The sequence below is a fragment of the Quercus suber genome, unplaced genomic scaffold (assembly GCF_002906115.3).
Source record: "Quercus suber isolate HL8 unplaced genomic scaffold, Cork oak 2.0 scaffold_340, whole genome shotgun sequence".
Taxonomy (NCBI): Eukaryota; Viridiplantae; Streptophyta; class Magnoliopsida; order Fagales; family Fagaceae; genus Quercus; species Quercus suber.
In genome coordinates this window covers 233,127-252,127 of record NW_027069792.1, presented here as the reverse complement: position 1 = coordinate 252,127, position 19,001 = coordinate 233,127, and the positions used below count along the sequence as shown (strand labels likewise).

The 19,001-nt window shown below is 34.1% G+C and overlaps 1 protein-coding gene across 1 annotated transcript; it reads right to left on the bottom strand.

The window, feature by feature from the left end:
* Nucleotides 1–5,129: 5,129 nt before the first annotated feature.
* On the bottom strand, nt 5,130–11,595 carry LOC111986899 (probable arabinosyltransferase ARAD1). The gene is made up of 3 exons (XM_024018591.2): nt 10,388–11,595; nt 8,767–9,132; nt 5,130–5,677 (listed from the first exon to the last, which is right to left on the bottom strand). Exons 1-3 carry the CDS (start codon nt 11,354–11,356, stop codon nt 5,489–5,491), a joined length of 1,524 nt encoding a protein of 507 aa, XP_023874359.2. The 5' UTR covers nt 11,357–11,595; the 3' UTR covers nt 5,130–5,488.
* Nucleotides 11,596–19,001: the final 7,406 nt, after the last annotated feature.

Sequence of the window (19,001 nt, the reverse complement as noted above, 5' to 3'; positions counted from 1 at the left end):
TATGTTTTTTTTCATGTTAACACAATAATAAAATCATGAAGAACAAAAGGAGTCCAAATCTTCCGTGACATTTTTCTTGTTCCACTATATACTCCACCAATTACTAATCCTCCATCATCACCAACCTCCGCTAAAGTCATCAATAGCCAGACACCAACCACTATAACCACCCACCAACTAAAATAAATTAAAAATTAAGATAAAAACCCTACACATGGTGGATCAAATCGGTCATGGCAACCACTATGCCAAGCCCAACCACACCTATTGAAAAAAATTCTTGGGAAATTTGTTGGAGGGAGTTGGTAGTGGCCGAAGGTGGTGTTGGCTATTGATGACTTCAACAAAGTTTGGTGGTGGTTAGAGGATTGGCGGCGGCGGTGGCGGCTAGTGGGGATGGTTTTGGTTTTTTATTTTTATTTGTATTTGTATTTTTATTTGTATTTGTATTTTAGATGTAAAAAAATTAAATTTTAATTAACTAGGCGTATGTAGGGGCCTTTTTTTGTGTGTTGGGCTGGGCTGCCTCCTGCGGTAGTAAGCCTAAGTATTTTGAGTAAGGGAGTTGAGACCGGTCCAACTGCAACTCAATTTGGTCCGGCTTGTGCGCAAACGTTGAGTCCAAGTCCAAGGGAAGACGCTACAAAGTGGGCTTATCTTCTGTTTCTGCCGCAGAAGATTTTTCTCCAGTTTCTGCCGTAGGATTGACCTTTCTGTTGCTGTGTAGTAAGACTGTCTGCCGTGCAGTAAAACTTTCTGCTATGCAGTGAAGCTATCTGCTGTGCAATAAAGTTTTCTACTGTGTAGTGAAGCTTCTTGCCGTAAAGCCTTCTGCTGTGCATCAAAGCTTTTTTTTGTGCTTTAAAGCTTCCTACCATAAAGCCTTCTGCTGTGCATCAAAGCTTTCTGTTGTGCTTTAAAGCCGTTTGCCGTGTGAATGACTACTCTTCATTTTTACTATAGAAATACTTTTCCACTTCTTGCACATAAACGAATCTAAAATCCAAAAAAAATACCCATCAAAAAAATGTTAGTTTAAATGGGTTAGTATATTCTCAAATATGTACACATATTCATAAATAAAGATATATGTATATATATACTAATGGTAGGATAATGATTAGTTTGTGTCAACAATAAAACACGTAATAAAAAATAAAGAAGAAAGCTTTGGTAGGAAAGGTTTAGCTTGTATAATAATTAACACGGTAAATATAATAAAAAGGTACTACGACAGAATAACTAGTACAATAAGTAAAAACACCACAGCAGGACAACTGATGCGGCAGACATGGTAAAAAACGTGCTACAGCAGGATGACTAAATATGACAGATATAAGTTATAGTGAGAGAAATCAAATATATTTGTAATCAAAATTAAATATTGAATTTTCCCATAGAATAAGTAAACCAAGAAAAAACCCAAACTCCAACTTGAACAAACTTGTCATAGGCTCTTGCCATAAAAGTTGAACATTTTAGAGAATAGGCCTAAATGACTACTAGTTATTACTTTTGGAGACTTCAAAGAGTGAGTTTGCTAAGAGGGAGGGAAAAGATGGTCTATTGATGCATGCCCCTATTCCTACCACGTTTTCTCTCTTCTTTTTCTTTCTCTGTGTTCTTTTTTTTTTACTCTTAGTTTCTAACTACTATCTTGCCGTGGATTGTTTTTCTCACTTGGGTCTTTTCCTTTTTTCTAGGTTCCTCTCTTTGGGTATTTATTACTCTCTTATCATGGGTTTCCTTCCTTAGGTGCTTTTCCCCCACCCCTAGGTGTTTTTCTTCTTCCCCTGCTTTTCACTCTTTCTCCTATTTTTTCCTCTACCTCGGCCCTCCCCTTTTTTTTGCCGTGGTTACCTTCCTTTTAGCGCAAACTGATTCAATGAGATTTCTCCCTTTTACCCTTAGGGCTTCACCAACTGTTTTTGGTTTGTTGTGGGCATCCTTTTAAGATTACCCACCAACCCATTGGTTGCCCTGACCACCAGTACATATTTGTTGCAAGACAAAATTCTCTTTTGTTTGTTCTTACCGTATACTTCTACCTCTAGGTTCAAAGATAAGAATTGGGCTACCTCACTACCTAGCTCTATGGCATGCATCAGATTGTCCCAACCATTTATTACTTCTTTTGGGTAAGATATCATCCCAGCAGGATATATTCCCAAAAGAAGTTATGGCAAGAAACCAAATATAGACTCCATTTTCCCCCCACCACCAAACCACGCCCTCTGAATCCCTTTGACCGTGGGCCCATCTCCCTTGTATTAGCTAGGTACAGGTTGGTGGGGCTCTAGCCTTTCTGTTTTTGTTTTCTTTCATTTCCACGCCGTTCTCGCCATAGCAGATTAGTTCTATTTCGTCCTGCTGCATGTCTCTGTCTTATTTCTTCACACATTTTCAGCTGTGTTTGTCAGTTCCTTTAGCTTGGTTTTTCTTTCCTTCACGCGTTTCCTGCTGCTGACACTTCTTACTGCTCCTTGTTTCTTTTCATCATTCTTTTTCATATTAGTTTTTAAGCCTGTCTTTTTTATACAAAAGGATTTGGGCCTTTGTGAGCCCAATAATGTTGACTGGATCAAAAGGGTATTGGGCCTAATTTATCTTCATCTGCCAAAGCCATTCTGCTAGAGAACTGTATTCTGCGGCAGATCTGTGTTCTGCTGAAGAACTATATTCTGCGGCAGTAAAGCCTTCTGTCGAAGAATAGGGACTTGTGTCTTCATCTGCCGAAACCATTCTGCCAAAGAACTATATTATGCGGTAAAGCTATATTCTGCAGCAGATTTGTGTTTTGCTATAGATTTGCTTTCACTTGCATTTCTTTCTTTGCTCTTCGGTCTTCTTGGTGGTTCTTTGGGCATTGTTTCTCATTGGGCTTTCTTCCTTATGGGCCTTTGCGTCTTACAACTTATTAGGCTTTCTTCCTCATGGGCCTTTGGGTACGAATTTGCAAAAATGGGCATCAACAGCGTACATATGCAAGTTTTTATTGGTAGAATTAGGGTTGTCCAAGGAACCTACCCACCTATCCAACTTGCCTGTACCTAAACCTGACTCCGACAGGTTGGTTGCAGGTCTCCTCTTTCAAAACCCGTGAAACTAGACTCACCGGAATTTTTCAATTCTTTCGGCAATTTTTCAAGTATTCCAGACTAGACCAATGAGATCTCGTCGAGATCTAGTTTAGATCTTTGAAGATCTCGTAGTTATCCGAAGAAATATCAGCCAGATCTCAACAGATGTGACCATATATCAGCCCTGGTGATAAAACTCAAAACCAACTGATACAACCTAAAACCGACAAGACTCGAACCGGCAAATTTGATGAGATATTTCAGGTTGGTTTTGGGTTATGAATTTATTCACTTGAATTTTTCAAGTTGAGTCTGGGTTGGGCACAAACCCGACCCAACTCAACCTGTGGACAATCCTACGTACGTAGAACATAGAGTGAAGCACGAAAAATGGGACAAGGGAAAGGGTGCCTTTTTAATAATCAATGTCATTGTTAATATCAATTTATTTTTCAATGTGGGACTTGTTTTGTGAGAGAGACTTTTTGAAATACCACATGCCACCAAGAATTATAAACTTTTTTTTTAGATAATTAAACTATGTTGCTAACCTTACAATTCGAATCATTTTTCCTAGACTTCCAAACACTTTATGCATGGCAACGAACCAATTAAGTTATAAAGCTCTTGACAAATTATAAACATACAAACAACATTGAACTCAAACAAAAGGCATCCCATTATTAAATCAATGAATGGTAGGCCTACAAAATAAATTAATCCATAAATTCATGTTTATAATTCATAATGAGGTTAAAAGTTTTGTAGCTCAAAGGAAACCTCATGGTATTTCCAAACAAAGACATCCAGGGTTTAAATCCCCTTCTTGTATTGCTGTAACTAATTTTAAATATAAAAAAAAATGTCCTTGATGGAATGTGGTTTTTATAAAGGAGAAAGTATAGTATTCTCTTTCATTTTTGCAACGTGGGACTTTCAGTAACATAATCCAACACTCAGCTTTTCTCACTTCACAAGAAGCATGTGATACAAGGTTCTGCCTAATTGTAATTTATTCACCTTATATATTATTTACAGCTTCTTAAAGTTTTATTTTCCAAGAACAAATGTACTTTTACCTAGCTTATATTTTAAGCCCAATACACCAATGAAATTAAGCTCTCTCTACGGTATTGATTGATCTTCAAACATTCAGCATTTTAAGGTCGAACGTGATCGTCAACTTTATAAAGATCTTGTTGCATCACTCTTATCTGGTAAGTTTATCAGCTATGACTAGATAAGGTGCCTTTCAGATTATAATGACAGAGGTGTGCTCTTTCAGCGGATGAACAAATTTCACGGACTAGTGATGATGTTCGAAAGAGTAAAATTAATTTTGAAAAAAATACCAATTGATAGAAACCAGAGAGATCTCTAAACCCATTTCAGGTCCAATATAGACTTTCACCATCTTTGACGAGACTGAGTTTAAAGTATGTATTGCATTTGTTTACATTTGATATTATTCGAGAACATTAGAAAGATTAATTTTCTAACAAAACTAGTTCATATGATGGACAAATATATTAGGATTAATTTCACTTAAGTCTCCAAGGTTTATCAAAATGAAACTTTCAAATGTTGCATACATGACTTTCCCCCTCAACTCAAGGTTTATATAAAAATGTCCAACTTAATTTCTTAACAGAATATTTATCTAAAAAAAAAAAAAAAAATCAATTCTTATCTGAACTATTAACAAATGACACTTCATAACTTTCTTTAACATATCGATTGTGGGTGGGGAAAAAAGTAATAGGCCTATTTAGAAGTGATTGTCTAGTGTCACTGCTCATAGTTAACCGCTTCAACAAATTGTAACAAAAGTTGTCCTAAAATTGTGGTAAAAATAAGTAGGAATCTTTTGGTTTTGTTGAACTGAGTAGGATTATTTATTTTATTTTATTCTTTGAAAATGGTATGAACAAATCGAGTCCTGTTTGCAAATAATACATGAAGACTCAAGATAGATGAGAATGACTTTAAAAACAGAGGCACTATATACTTGCGTAGTCATTGAGAGATAAAATCTTAATACATAAGGAATAAAAGAATCGATGAATATAGAGATCTTTTTATTCTCTACCATGTACAAATGAATTACATTATGAGTATTGATATAATTTACTAGTGCTGAATCTGTTCTTCAATCACCAAATCTACAACAAGAAAATGTGTAACAAAACCTTAACAAACGGCAAACTCTAGTACCCTATAGAGTGGGGAAAAAAAAAAGGCCTAGAAAGGAAATTGTGGTACTATCAGCATTTGGTATAAGAGCTAAATATATGAAGTAATTACCACCAAATCCTTCCTTGAAACAAAAGAATCCTCCATGGTGATATTGGAGGACAACCGTGCCAGTTTTCTACGTATATGCTCCAAAATCATCGACTAAAGTGGCTTCATAAGCTGGTGAGTATCCCTGTCTGGTTCGTACAGAGGCAAGAACAGTCTGGCTCAGTTAATTCCCTCTTAACAAGACGTTTGTCCCGATTGATCATCAATTTAATTAAGGGCAGCTTCTGTGAGACTTGGCGCCAGATTTCATTCACTGCACCATTTGGTTCTTCATATTGGAAGTAATGCTTCACCTGAATCACATATTTTACATTAAGAATATTAAACTTGGCAATCTGATGTTAACTGAGAATGTTGATCACTCAACAGATGACATACTGTTTAACACAAGAAAACCAGCGAACAAGCCCAAATTAAAAAAAATTAAAAAAGATGTAGCTGTCATTTGAAAGCATGAATGCAGGAAACACAATTTCAAGATATGAAGTGCATTAGCTGTAAACTCAATTCATACCATCGCTATGGTGGCAACAGAACAATTTTGACAACCCTAGTGTTGCAGTCAGTTCTAAGTGTGGTCTCATTCAAAAGGACTCCCATGTAACTACAACCACTAATGGCTGTGACCACTATTAGAACAATGATCATATTCAGACTGTACAGCCGTGATGGCCTTCATAAACATTCTTGTTCATCGAAGGCCACAATCTTGTGTTCTCACTCACCATTCCCTTATCTTTACAATTAAATTTCTTGAGTACCTTGTCCAAGGTGCCATAAGCAGAAAATAACCTCACCATTGGCAGAATTAAACTAACGGATGACATTACAAGTGCATTTTCAGTACTTACATGTGAGCTCTATGCCTATCTTTCCACTATAAAAGATCTTCCCAGACATTCCCATCATACACTGGTTTCTTTCCAACACTTTCCACTTTTCATGTGTTTTTCATATGGTATTTTTTTTCCCCGAGTTGTAGAAAGCATCAAAGATAGTGAAGACTAGGGTCTTATCCAGACAAGGTATGGCAAACACACCAAAAAGTGGGGTACAGCCCAGGTAACAGAGAATGCAAGTGACAGTACAAATAGACAAGGAGAATATGAGCATGAACACTGACTAAACTAAGGATCTTTTCATAATTATTTAAATAAGAAAGTCCAAAATGGGGTAAAATGAGAGTCACAGCACAAATATACATGGTGGAATATCAGCATGACCACCTCCCTATAATAAGGAAGCCTTTCATGGTTCATCTGAAGTCCGAAAAGAAGATAAAGGAGATGGAGAAAAGCTACAACATCCATGTAAAAAATTATAAAAAGGATAATTGTTGCAGCCATAGAAATGATAGAATAAGGGTCAAGTCCTTTAGAGTGGTTTTCAGTTATGACAATTTGACAACTTAGAACTTATCATGTATGGTGCAACATGCAAAGTGCAATTGAAGTGGGGGTATATGATTTATATGTATATATAGGGAACCTTTCTAAAGAAGAGCCCTTTGGACTCACCTATACCCAGTAAAATCTATGGGCAGCTAACCCCACCCATGCAAACTAGTTGCTGGGTAATCCAGGGGCATTCACCCCTGATAGGCTAAGTAGTTTATGCTCATAACCTAGGTATATGCTTTTAAAGGTGTAGTGAAAATCATCCTAGGGTAAAAATCAATCTTCAATTTATGTTTTAATTTCATAAATTATGGTTAGTTTAGCAATAAAGGATAGATCTGAAATTTTTAACAACTGTAAATTTAAGGTATTTGATGAATTGAGTCAGGCGTAGAACTTTTCAGCAGTTTCTATGTTTTCTGGGTTTATTTTCTCTCAATCCAAGCTAGTCTTTGATTGTGTTTTATATAGATCTTCAGTTTACTGGTCAATTTAAAGTCCAAATACTAGTAGAAGAAGAGAGTATGTTATTATCCATACTGAGGTACTTAAAACAAAAAGTGACTTTGATAGTAGGATCACGGGCATTTCATGTTATTGTAGGCATGAGTACCTATACTCTCTTTTTCTCACATTGGCCTTGCACACTATCACTGTTCATGTTTCTATTCACAAAGTCTCTAAACAGCACACTTCTCACTTTTCTTTCTTAAACCATGGATAACCAACGCACCCAAAGGAACTAAAGAAAAGCTAATTTCTTCCGTATATGCCTACCCTCAATGGAAAATCATCCTATTCCTCTCCTCCCAAATGAACCACAAGGATCATAATAGAATGTTCAGGGTGTAATGTACTTGTATGCATACAGAATAAAGTTAAAATGATGAGTGTAACATGACTAGCCAAGGGCCTTGTAGCACCTTCTGGCATTTCCAAAGAAGACGCCTAGGGTTCAAATCCCTCCCCCCCCCCAAAAAAAGAGAGGAAAAAAAAAAAAAATACTACTATAAGAACAATAAGTGCCACAAGAATCCTGTGTAGCCAATTTCATTAGGACCAACTATTTACAAACTATAATTATAAAGGATTCATGTCTATCTTATGATTAATATAATTCCAAGGTGCTTAATGTGGATTGTGTGGTTGGAACGAAATCGTCGTTCCTTTGAGGATAATGAGAAGACGTTGGATGAGTTAAAGGTTTTATGCCAACGTAGTCTTTTGAAGTGGTCTTTTTGTTGGGGTTTTACTGATTGTTCTTCTCTCTCTGAGTTTATGTTTTCCCTTAGCTTAGTTTCCTGATTTCTTGTTTTGCAGTGCTGTTTGTTCTTTTTTTTCTTCTTGTTCATCATCACGAACAACTTGTACTTTTCTTGTTTTTTCTCATTAATAATATTTTTCTGATTACCTATCCAAAAAAAAAAATATTGGTAGCTCTAGTGAAGATGTTCTTCCATGAGCAAAATAAGCCTATAAGTAGACAGAATTTTATATACAAATTAATAACTCCCACAACGGAATAAATAACAACTTAAGCAGCCAAAATAGGATGCATAAATAGATAAAGAAGCTACCAAGATGCATACATGAACATGTGCAAATCCTATTACACCAATATGCTACAACAATTTTAGCTCCAATCAAACTGAACACGTAAAAAGAGAAAAATGATTTACAGCAATGAAACCAGTCCTGAAATGTAGAAATTTCAAGTCTCAGTACTCAGTATTAGGGTGAAGTTCCTGTTGACTACAATGTAAAACTGCTTTATTCTATTGTTTCTTGCACAGCTGCACTCATGTGCATACACAAACAGTTAAACACACATATAACATATTTACAAGAATAATTAAATATAATACAAAGGCTCAGGTTGAAATCAAAATAGAGAGGATGACAACATGGAATAAATAAAAGAAAATATCCAAAATACAAAAATGAAGCAATACTGTACACAAGAAGAATATGAAGATAGTACTAACCTCTTTTAGCTCTCTCTGATATTCCATAATCCTCAGAGTGGTTATTCCTCTCAGCATTGAAACCACGAATCCCGGTTTAAGAGCAGAGGTGGAATCTACAAATATTGCAATCTTTCTATAGTCTATAACATCTTCAAACGGCAATTCAATACTATCACTGATTATCACTGGGATACACAAGCTAACTATAGAATCAAAGAGTCGGCAGGCTGATGGAGTATCACCAGCAGGATTTAAACAAAACTTAGATGTATGCATCCCTTGGGAAGCAGCCCGTCTATTCTCTCTGGATTGTGTTCCATGTCTTACTATGACATCCTCTTCATTTTCAAGTAATTGGAAAAGCAAATCACGAATTTTTCCTCCCTACACACACAAAAGAGCCACCAAGAGAAAAAAGAAAAATTTAGATCGAGTATTAAGTTTATTAAAAAATAATTCTCACTCGTGAAAATATTCTTCTAGTGATGAAGCATATGCATGCTACTATCAGTTTTTCACATATCCCATAAATAAAGATATGGTTATATTCAAGCCAATTATCCAGCTTGACAAGTTCCTGTGATGGTCAAGTGGTGCTGCAGATTCATGGCCTGTATTAAACTAATGGAAAAGATTCTGTTGACAAAAAATAAGATGGCCCTCATTACCTAGGAGACTATAAATCACGTTGAAAACGATTTTCCTGTGTCGAACAAAGATTTAGGACAAGAAATAATAAATTTGAGTTGTTCTAATACAGTAATCTTAAACATGAAAGAAGCAGGCAGCATTCCCTGGAATCGGCCTTCAGAGCAACGTAGAAAGTGTATGTGTTGAATATCAATTATCTGTTTTTTCTTTTCTTTCCTTGTAAAAATAAGGTCAATTATCAATCTTTTCCATTTTAAATTTTTAATAACCTGAGACTAAACATCATCCTCACTCTGAGTGTGAGACAATTCTACCATTCTAGTGGATATTGTAACTCCGATGGAAATCAACTACCATTCATGGGCTCACTCTTAACTATTCTCTTAGCACCTTACAGATGCAATCAAAAGAAGATAAACATGGCAGGGGTAAGTTTTTTTTTTCCCTTTTATGTTGAAAAGGAGACAAATGCAAAAGGGATAGGATAAAGGAAACCAACTTAGAGTCTTAGACTACCGTCTACTCTATCGGTGATTCTAGCGCCAAGCTAGAGATTCAAGTCTCTAGAGTCTCCCTGAGAAAGATGCCTAGCTAAAGCTCATTTCTGTAATCAAATCTAGATATGAACAAAGCAAACAAGACATCTTTGAGAATTGTATGTACTTCTCCCATATAGATGAAACCATTCTTACTAGATCTTGAGCTAACCAAGCAAAAGATAAATGCGAGAGCTGTGTCTAACCGGCAATCCTATATCAACTAACCCATCCGAACATAAAGATATAGAGATCAATTTCAGAGTATTTCCTTATTTTCTTCTTCACCAGAATACAAAAACACTGCCCACTTTCACATAGTCTTAACACTAGCAAATATTCCAACAATGACCCATCAAAATATCAATCAAATGTCTAATACTAATTCATTGCAACAAAATCAACCATTTCAAAAAGCAATAAACTTTACTAAATTGCATTATTGCATATACCTCTTTCCGATACCGAGCCCCCATGAAGAACAATAGCGTCTTCCGATTCCCAACCCCAACATCGCCAGTGAAAGTATTGATCCTATGCGAATATGGCACGATCACATCCTTGATTAACGACGCCTGGTCCGATCTCAACCGTCCAAAATCCGAGACCAAAAGCACACTATTCTTGATCTTATCAGTCACTCTATACAGTGCATTCGGATCCTGAGCCACAATCACATGGTCCCTCCCATTGTTCCTCTTCCAATACTCCTGCTCCTCCAACCAATCCACCAATGCCTCCTGGTTCTCTTCGTCACTGTACATGACCCGAGCCTGAGCCGGACCCGCGCTCGACCCGGCGGGTCGGGCCGTGTTCACAATCAAACTCAGAGACGAAAAGAACGGCACGTGGAATAAATCCGCCTCGTCCGGATCCGAGACCCTGATCACCGGAGAACCGGCCCGGTCGGAATCGGGTCGGGTCAGATCTTCGTACAAGTACCACTCCGCCATGTGCTGGTGGCCCGGGTACCGGAGAAGCGCCACGTCATCGACGGGGCGGCGTCCGCGAGCTATGGAGTGTTGTTCGATCACGCCGTGAGTGAACCTTCTCGGGAGCTCGTAGAGATAGACTTTGAGTGCCGATTTTCCGGGAAAGTTGTTCGCGTTTTCCAAAGAAAATCCGTCTTCGATGGAAGCGGAATTCGCAGACGGGAAAGGGAAAGTAGTTTCGAGCTTCGAGATCGACTTCGGCGACGATGAAGAAGAAGAAGAAGAAGAAGAATTGGCGGGACTGAGGAAAGTGTTGAGTAAAGCGTAAACGAAGACAAGGACGAGAATGGTAGCTAGGGTTTGTTTGAGCAGCGAAGATTTTCGCGCCATGGTGGAAATTAGGGTTTGAGTTTGGGACCGAAAAGAATTTAAATTTGAAGAAGAAGTGGGTTTGGAAGATCTTTTGGATTTGGATCGTACTTCGCTCATTGTGTGAACTTTATTTTCCTTTTTGGAAAGACTTTTTATCTTGTGAGAGAGAGAGAGAGAGAGAGAGAGTGTTGTGTTGTTGTATAATAGTGTTTTAGAGAGGAAAAGTGGTAAACAAAAAAGATTTTATTGCTTGTGAGGACAAAATTGCTTATTTTGTAATGTAAGAAATGGTGGTGGGATCCAATCAAAAAATAGAAATAGTGGTGGTGTTGATGAGGAAATAATGATGAGAATGGTGTATGGAAAATGAGTTTTTGATTTGTTTACTGAGTTTTACTTTCAGTATTGATTGTTGATTGGAGTTGATAGAGAGATGGGGATTTCAATTTTCAATACAAATTTATGGGGATGGTGATGGTATTAAAAAAATTTATAAAAGACTCAGTCAAGATAAGGAAATTTTTGTTTATGTTTTAGAGAGGAAAGGAATTTTGGTTTATTGATTTTTTAGGTACAGTCTCAATCTCTCTTTATTGGGATAATTGTTGCCTCATAAACCTTTTTCATAAAAGATAAACTTTTCATTTTTTAGGAGGAGATAAGGAATAACTGAACAAGCCAGTGGACAATTTCAACTCATCAATCAATACTAATTAAAAACAAAAAAACAAAAAACTCATCAATCATACTAACAATGAGAAGTGAATATGTTAATTTCTTTAAAAAAAAAATTAAAGATGTGAATATGTTATAAGAAAATATTATGGTTATTTATAATATTGATTCCCTTTGATGTTTTTATCATATTATTATTATTATTATTATTATTATTATTATGAGTTAAAGACATAAATATCAAAAATTTATTTAAAGATGACATGGTTTTTCTTCAAATCAATTCTTTTTGACATCTTCAAATAAATTTATTACACAGTAGTTCACATAAACAATGACAACTGTGACTAAAACTATATATAAATAATTATTTAAGTCTTCATGTCATGACTCATGAGTTAAAAGTACTTTTCTATAATTGAATTAGAGAAAAATTTTGTACACTTAAAAAAATAGAAATATATGATGAAAGAAATGTTAAAGCATGTTATATATAAATTTGAATTTTTTTTTTATATGTATTGATATAGTTATTTATAGTGAGATCTTGTGTCATAAAGTTAATCTTTTTTTTTTTTTCCTTTTAGCCTAATAAATAATGTATGGTTGTGGTTGGAGTGATTCTTTTAATATTTTTGGAATCAGAACTAATTGATATTTATGTGGTGCATGAAAAAGTTTACCAAAGAATATTTATAAATTATATATTTAAATATATCAAAAAGTAATATCAAATTGAAGGATTTAAAGAAAATATGCCACTTAATTTAAATAATATTTGTTTTGAAAAGACCAAATATAACTTTGTTAGTGTTTATTTTGTGTTGGGTTGCTTTTATTCTATTAAAACAATGAGTTATAATTAATTTTTAATTGATATGTAACAAAAACAAAATTAATATGTGTCATAATGTTGATGTGGAAAACGTGAAATTTCAAAACCTTACATCACAATATAAGAAAGATGCGTATAAAAGGTCAAAGTGTTCAATTTTATAGACAAATGCCATATTAAAAATTTATAATATAATTAAGATGTGAAAAAATGTAGACTTTCAAAAACTTATGTGTAGATATGCCTACATGATGATTGGGCTTGTGTTAAGGGTCAAATTTCTACTCCACCTCCCATTAAAAAAAAAAAAAAATTATACTCCACCATCCTTTAAGAGGAGAACTCTCCCACAAGTTGCTAATTGATGAATTAGACAAACCCGTTTGCATCTCACATTTGGGTGGTTAGCTAGGCCTCGAACAGGTTGGGTATAACATGGAAGTTTAATTAAAAAACATATCATGTAAGATTGAAGTTTTATAAAAATAAAAGTATTAATAAATTAAATAGGAATAAAAAATATATTGTAAGGTCACAATTTGAGTTCCTAAGCCTAAAAGGTAAAAGGATTTAAGTCCAAAGAGCCTAATACAATGAATTTGTAGAGAGTGGGTTAGAAAACTAGGCTCTAGTGAGTTGGGTAATAATTATAATGGATCCATATGATAAGAAAGTAAAGATAGACTGGTTTTATCCAAAGAAAATCGTCCTCGGCACAATCCGAAGAGATCAATTCTTATATATATCTCTATTGAATTTGGTTACAAATCCAGTTCTTATTCCTACAATGTTTTTCTCTTAATTCCCGATCCCTTTCCCTCATGGTCTTCTTTCTATTTTATACTATCTTCTTTCTTTTATCTCCATCCTCCATGTGTAAATTAGATCGCTGGTGTTGATCTTTGTTCCATTAGCACTTTCATGAAGTCTTTGGGAGTAGTTGTAAGGCCGAAAATTACTGTTCAGGTATTACTTCCTCATTAATTAATGCGCTCAGAGAGTTAGCTACAGAACATTCAATATGGTGGTAGCAGCTTTCGCTTAGATATTTCATATCTTTCCTTTGTCTTGTGCTTTTATGATGCGTATCCTTATCAATAGAATCTCCTAGAACATTGCCCTAGATGGCAGACCACACCTTCGGACCTTTGCTTTGCTCAGTTGAGAATGCATTCCTCCTCGGACCACCTTCTTGGGCTCTTATGACCAAACCTCATCTCTTCATTCACTAACACAGACTCCTATGACAGCGTTTACTCGTCCTTGGATTACTGGCTGTCCTCGGATTGGGCCCCTGGCCCAACATATATATATATATATATATATATACTACTGGGCCTATCACACCTACATATTTAATGAAACTTCTTATATATATATATATAATTTCACTTATAGTAAACAATGTTATTTTAACTATGTAAAATAAAAGGAACAAAATAACTATCTAAATGACATAATGATGAGAAAAAAATACAAAATAAATTATATGACATTCACTTTGCTCAGTCATAATATATAAAATCCAACTTTTATTATATAGTTTGTGATTTGAATTTGTGTGATATTATTGTTACTTTATACCCTTATTTAATTTCTTTTGACAATAAAAAGGGTAATTTAATATATACAAATAATAATATAAGTTTATATTATGCAATATTGTTTTAGGACAAAAAATGACATTCTTACATTCTTAGGAATTTAGATTTCATATACATCATATTTACAAATATTACATACTAGAAATTGTATTAAATTGGAGAAATTTTTTCTCCAACTCACTACAAAATGACTCAAATGAGTTATTATCTGTACTTTTGGTCAAATCACCTATAAGATAGTCAAATGATGAGTCGTTTAGATGGTTTAGTAATTAAAATGCCACATTATGAAAATATGAATTCTTTTCGAAATTGGTGAGTATCCACAAATAACTAGTTTGGAGAAAAACCAACCCATTATCTAGTAACTAAAATGAGCATAAATGTGTACTTTTAATTACATGAACTAATTAATAGTCTTGTTTACTAGTTTAAATGATTTATTGATTGTGTGATCATATAAACATGAGTGACTTTACAAAATATAATTGGTTGGAGAAAAGTCCTACAACTTTGGTTGTTCATCAGCTAGTGTGGTCACAATCGTATCTCACTAAGATGATTTTGTCAACTTAATGGCTGTTTCATCTAAGATCTAAGCCACTACACTCATGACGACAACCAACAATAAAACATTAAAACCCCACCTTTATGGCCTGCTTGGAAGTTTAGAGAGGGAAGAGAGTAGAGGGGAGTAGAGGGGAGGAGAGTAGAGGGGAATGGTTCCCCTCCACCTTGTTTGGATGTTTTTAAAATTAGTAAGGGGGAATGGAGTAATTAGGTCCTCCCCTTATATGGATGTTTTAAAAATTAGGATGGAGAGGAGAGGGAATGATTAAAATAGACAAATTTACCCCTATTTGAAAATGGACTTGCAACATTGGTCTATGATTAATTTGTTAGATTAAATAATTATGACTATAGCATGCAATATATTTTTTTTGATAATTTTTTTTTATGTGAATTAAATAATCAACATTGGTCTATGATTAAATATTTTTTCTACTTTTTTATTATACTAAAAAAAACCATCCTTAATTGATAATAATTAAAATAAGAAAAAAATGTTTGATTTGTTTTTTTATTGAAAAAATCAACAAAATATTGAATTTTGAGTGTTTCTTTCATTTATTATTATTATTATTTTTAATATTTTTATTTTATTTTTCTTAGTACGTGAATTTAATTGACAACACACTTTCTTTTTAAGTCTCAACATCTCTCTAACTCTCTGTGTTGTAACTTGTAACTTTCTTCAAAGTTTGAACCCCATGGAGCTAGTGTAAGAGCTCTTGGTCACAACCTCTCCCTCCCATCCTCTCTCTCATCGTAGCCAAGCTCAATTTCATGTAGAGTTCAATTTCAACAAAGCCACATGGGAGGAGCATAGTATGACCCACAGGCTACAGTAGCATTGGTAGTACAGCCAATTTTTGAATCAAAGGCCTCGTAGACATTGTATCATGCCAGACAACTAAGAAGTGAAAAGCATAAAAATAAATGTAAGCAGACAAAGTTTTCAAGCCACTGAAAAAAGGACAATGTTACAATGAGAATGTAACAAAAACAAAATTAATATGTGTCATAATGTTGATGTGGAAAACGTGAAATTTCAAAACCTTACATCACAATATAAGAAAGATGCGTATAAAAGGTCAAAGTGTTCAATTTTATAGACAAATGCCATATTAAAAATTTATAATATAATTAAGATGTGAAAAAATGTAGACTTTCAAAAACTTATGTGTAGATATGCCTACATGATGATTGGGCTTGTGTTAAGGGTCAAATTTCTACTCCACCTCCCATTAAAAAAAAAAAAAAAAATTATACTCCACCATCCTTTAAGAGGAGATCTCTCCCACAAGTTGCTAATTGATGAATTAGACAAACCCGTTTGCATCTCACATTTGGGTGGTTAGCTAGGCCTCGAACAGGTTGGGTATAACATGGAAGTTTAATTAAAAAACATATCATGTAAGATTGAAGTTTTATCAAAATAAAAGTATTAATAAATTAAATAGGAATAAAAAATATATTGTAAGGTCACAATTTGGGTTCCTAAGCCTAAAAGGTAAAAGGATTTAAGTCTAAAGAGCCTAATACAATGAATTTGTAGAGAGTGGGTTAGAAAACTAGGCTCTAGTGAGTTGGGTAATAATTATAATGGAACCATATGATAAGAAAGTAAAGATAGACTGGTTTTATCCAAAGAAAATCATCCTCAGCACAATCCGAAGAGATCAATTCTTGTATATATCTCTATTGAATTTGGTTACAAATCCAGTTCTTATTCCTACAATGTTTTTCTCTTAATTCCCGATCCCTTTCCCTCAGGATCTTCTTTTTATTTTATACTATCTTATTTCTTTTATCTCCATCCTCCACGTGTAAATTAGATCGCTGGTGTTGATCTTTGTTCCATCAGCACTTTCATGAAGTCTTTGGGAGTAGTTGTAAGGCTGAAAATTACTGTTCAGGTATTAGTTCCTCATTAATGCGCTCAGAGAGTTAGCTACAGAGCATTCCTTCTTGGACCACCTTCTTGGGCTCTTATGACCAAACCTCATCTCTTCATTCACTAACACAGACTCCCATGACAGCGTCCTCGGATTACTGGCTGTCCTCGGATTGGGCCCTTGGCCCAACATATATATATATATATATATATGCTACTGGGCCTATTACACCTACATATTTAATGAAACTTCTTTTATATATATATAGTATTGAAAATTTTGGTAATTGAGTTTTATATAGAGCAGTATTTAAAATTTATTATAAGTTTGATAATAGAATTTCACTTATAGTAAACAATGTTATTTTAACTATGTAAAATAAAAGGAACAAAATAACTATCTAAATGACATAATGATGAGAAAAAAATACAAAATAAATTATATGACATTCACTTTGCTCAGTCATAATATATAAAATCCAACTTTTATTATATAGTTTGTGATTTGAATTTGTGTGATATTATTGTTACTTTATCCCATTATTTAATTTCTCTTGACAATAAAAAGGGTAATTTAATATATACAAATAATAATATAAGTTTATATTATGCAATATTGTTTTAGGACAAAAAATGACATTATTACATTCTTAGGAATTTAGATTTCCTATACATCATATTTACAAATATTACATACTAGAAATTGTATTAAATTGGAGAAATTTTTTCTCCAACTCACTACAAAATGACTCAAATGAGTTATTATTTGTACTTTTGGTCAAATCACCTATAAGATAGTCAAATGATGAGTCATTTAGATGGTTTAGTATTAAAATGCCACATTATGAAAATATGAATTCTTTTCGAAATTGGTGAGTATCCACAAATAACTAGTTTGGAGAAAAACCAACCCATTACCTAGTAACTAAAACGAGCATAAATGTGTACTTTTAATTACATGAACTAATTAATAGTCTTGTTTACTAGTTTAAATGATTTATTGATTGTGTGATCATATAAACATGAGTGACTTTAAAAAATATAATTGGTTGGAGAAAGTCCTTCAACTTTGGTTGTTCATCAGCTAGTGTGGTCACAATCGTATCTCACTAAGATGATTTTGTCAACTTGATGGCTGTTTCATCTAAGATCTAAGCCACTACACTCATGACGACAACCAACAATAAAACATTAAAACCCCACCTTTATGGCCTGCTTGGAAGTTTAGAGAGGGAAGAGAGTAGAGGGGAGTAGAGGGGAGGAGAGTAGAGGGGAATGGTTCCCCTCCACCTTGTTTGGATGTTTTTAAAATTAATAAGGGGGAATGGAGTAATTAGGCCCTCCCCTTATTTGGATGTTTTAAAAATTAGGATGGAGAGGAGAGGGAATGATTAAAATAGACAAATTTACCCCTATTTGAAAATGGACTTGCAACATTGGTCTATGATTAATTTGTTAGATTAAATAATTATGACTATAGCATGCAATATATATATATTTTTTGATAATTTTTTTATGTGAATTAAATAATCAACATTGGTCTATGATTAAATATTTTTTCTACTTTTTTATTATACTAAAAAAAAACCATCATTAATTTATAATAATTAAAATAAGAAAAAAATGTTTGATTTGTTTGTTTACTGAAAAAATCAACAAAATATTGAATTTTGAGTGTTTCTTTCATTTATTATTATTATTTTTAATATTTTTATTTTATTTTTCTTAGTACGTGAATTTAATTGACAACGCACTTTCTTTTTAAGTCTCAACATCTCTCTAACTCTCTGTGTTGTAACTTGTAACTTTCTTCGAAGTTTGAACCCCATGGAGCTAGTGTAAGAGCTCTTGGTCACAACCTCTCACTCCCATCCTCTCTCTCGTCGTAGCCAAGCTCAATTTCATGTAAAGTTCAATTTCAACAAAGCCACATGGGAGGAGCATAGTATGACCCATAGGCTACAGTAGCATTGGTAGTACAGCCAATTTTTGAATCAAAGGCCTCGTAGACATTGTATCATGCCAGACAACTAAGAAGTGAAAAGCATAAAAATAAATGTAAGCAGACAAAGTTTTCAAGCCACTGAAAAAAGGACAATGTTACAATGAGCTATGACCATATTTGTAATTGCTAATAGACTTGTTTCAGAAAGAAAAACTAAAAATAAGCTGGTGGCAAAGAAAAATTAA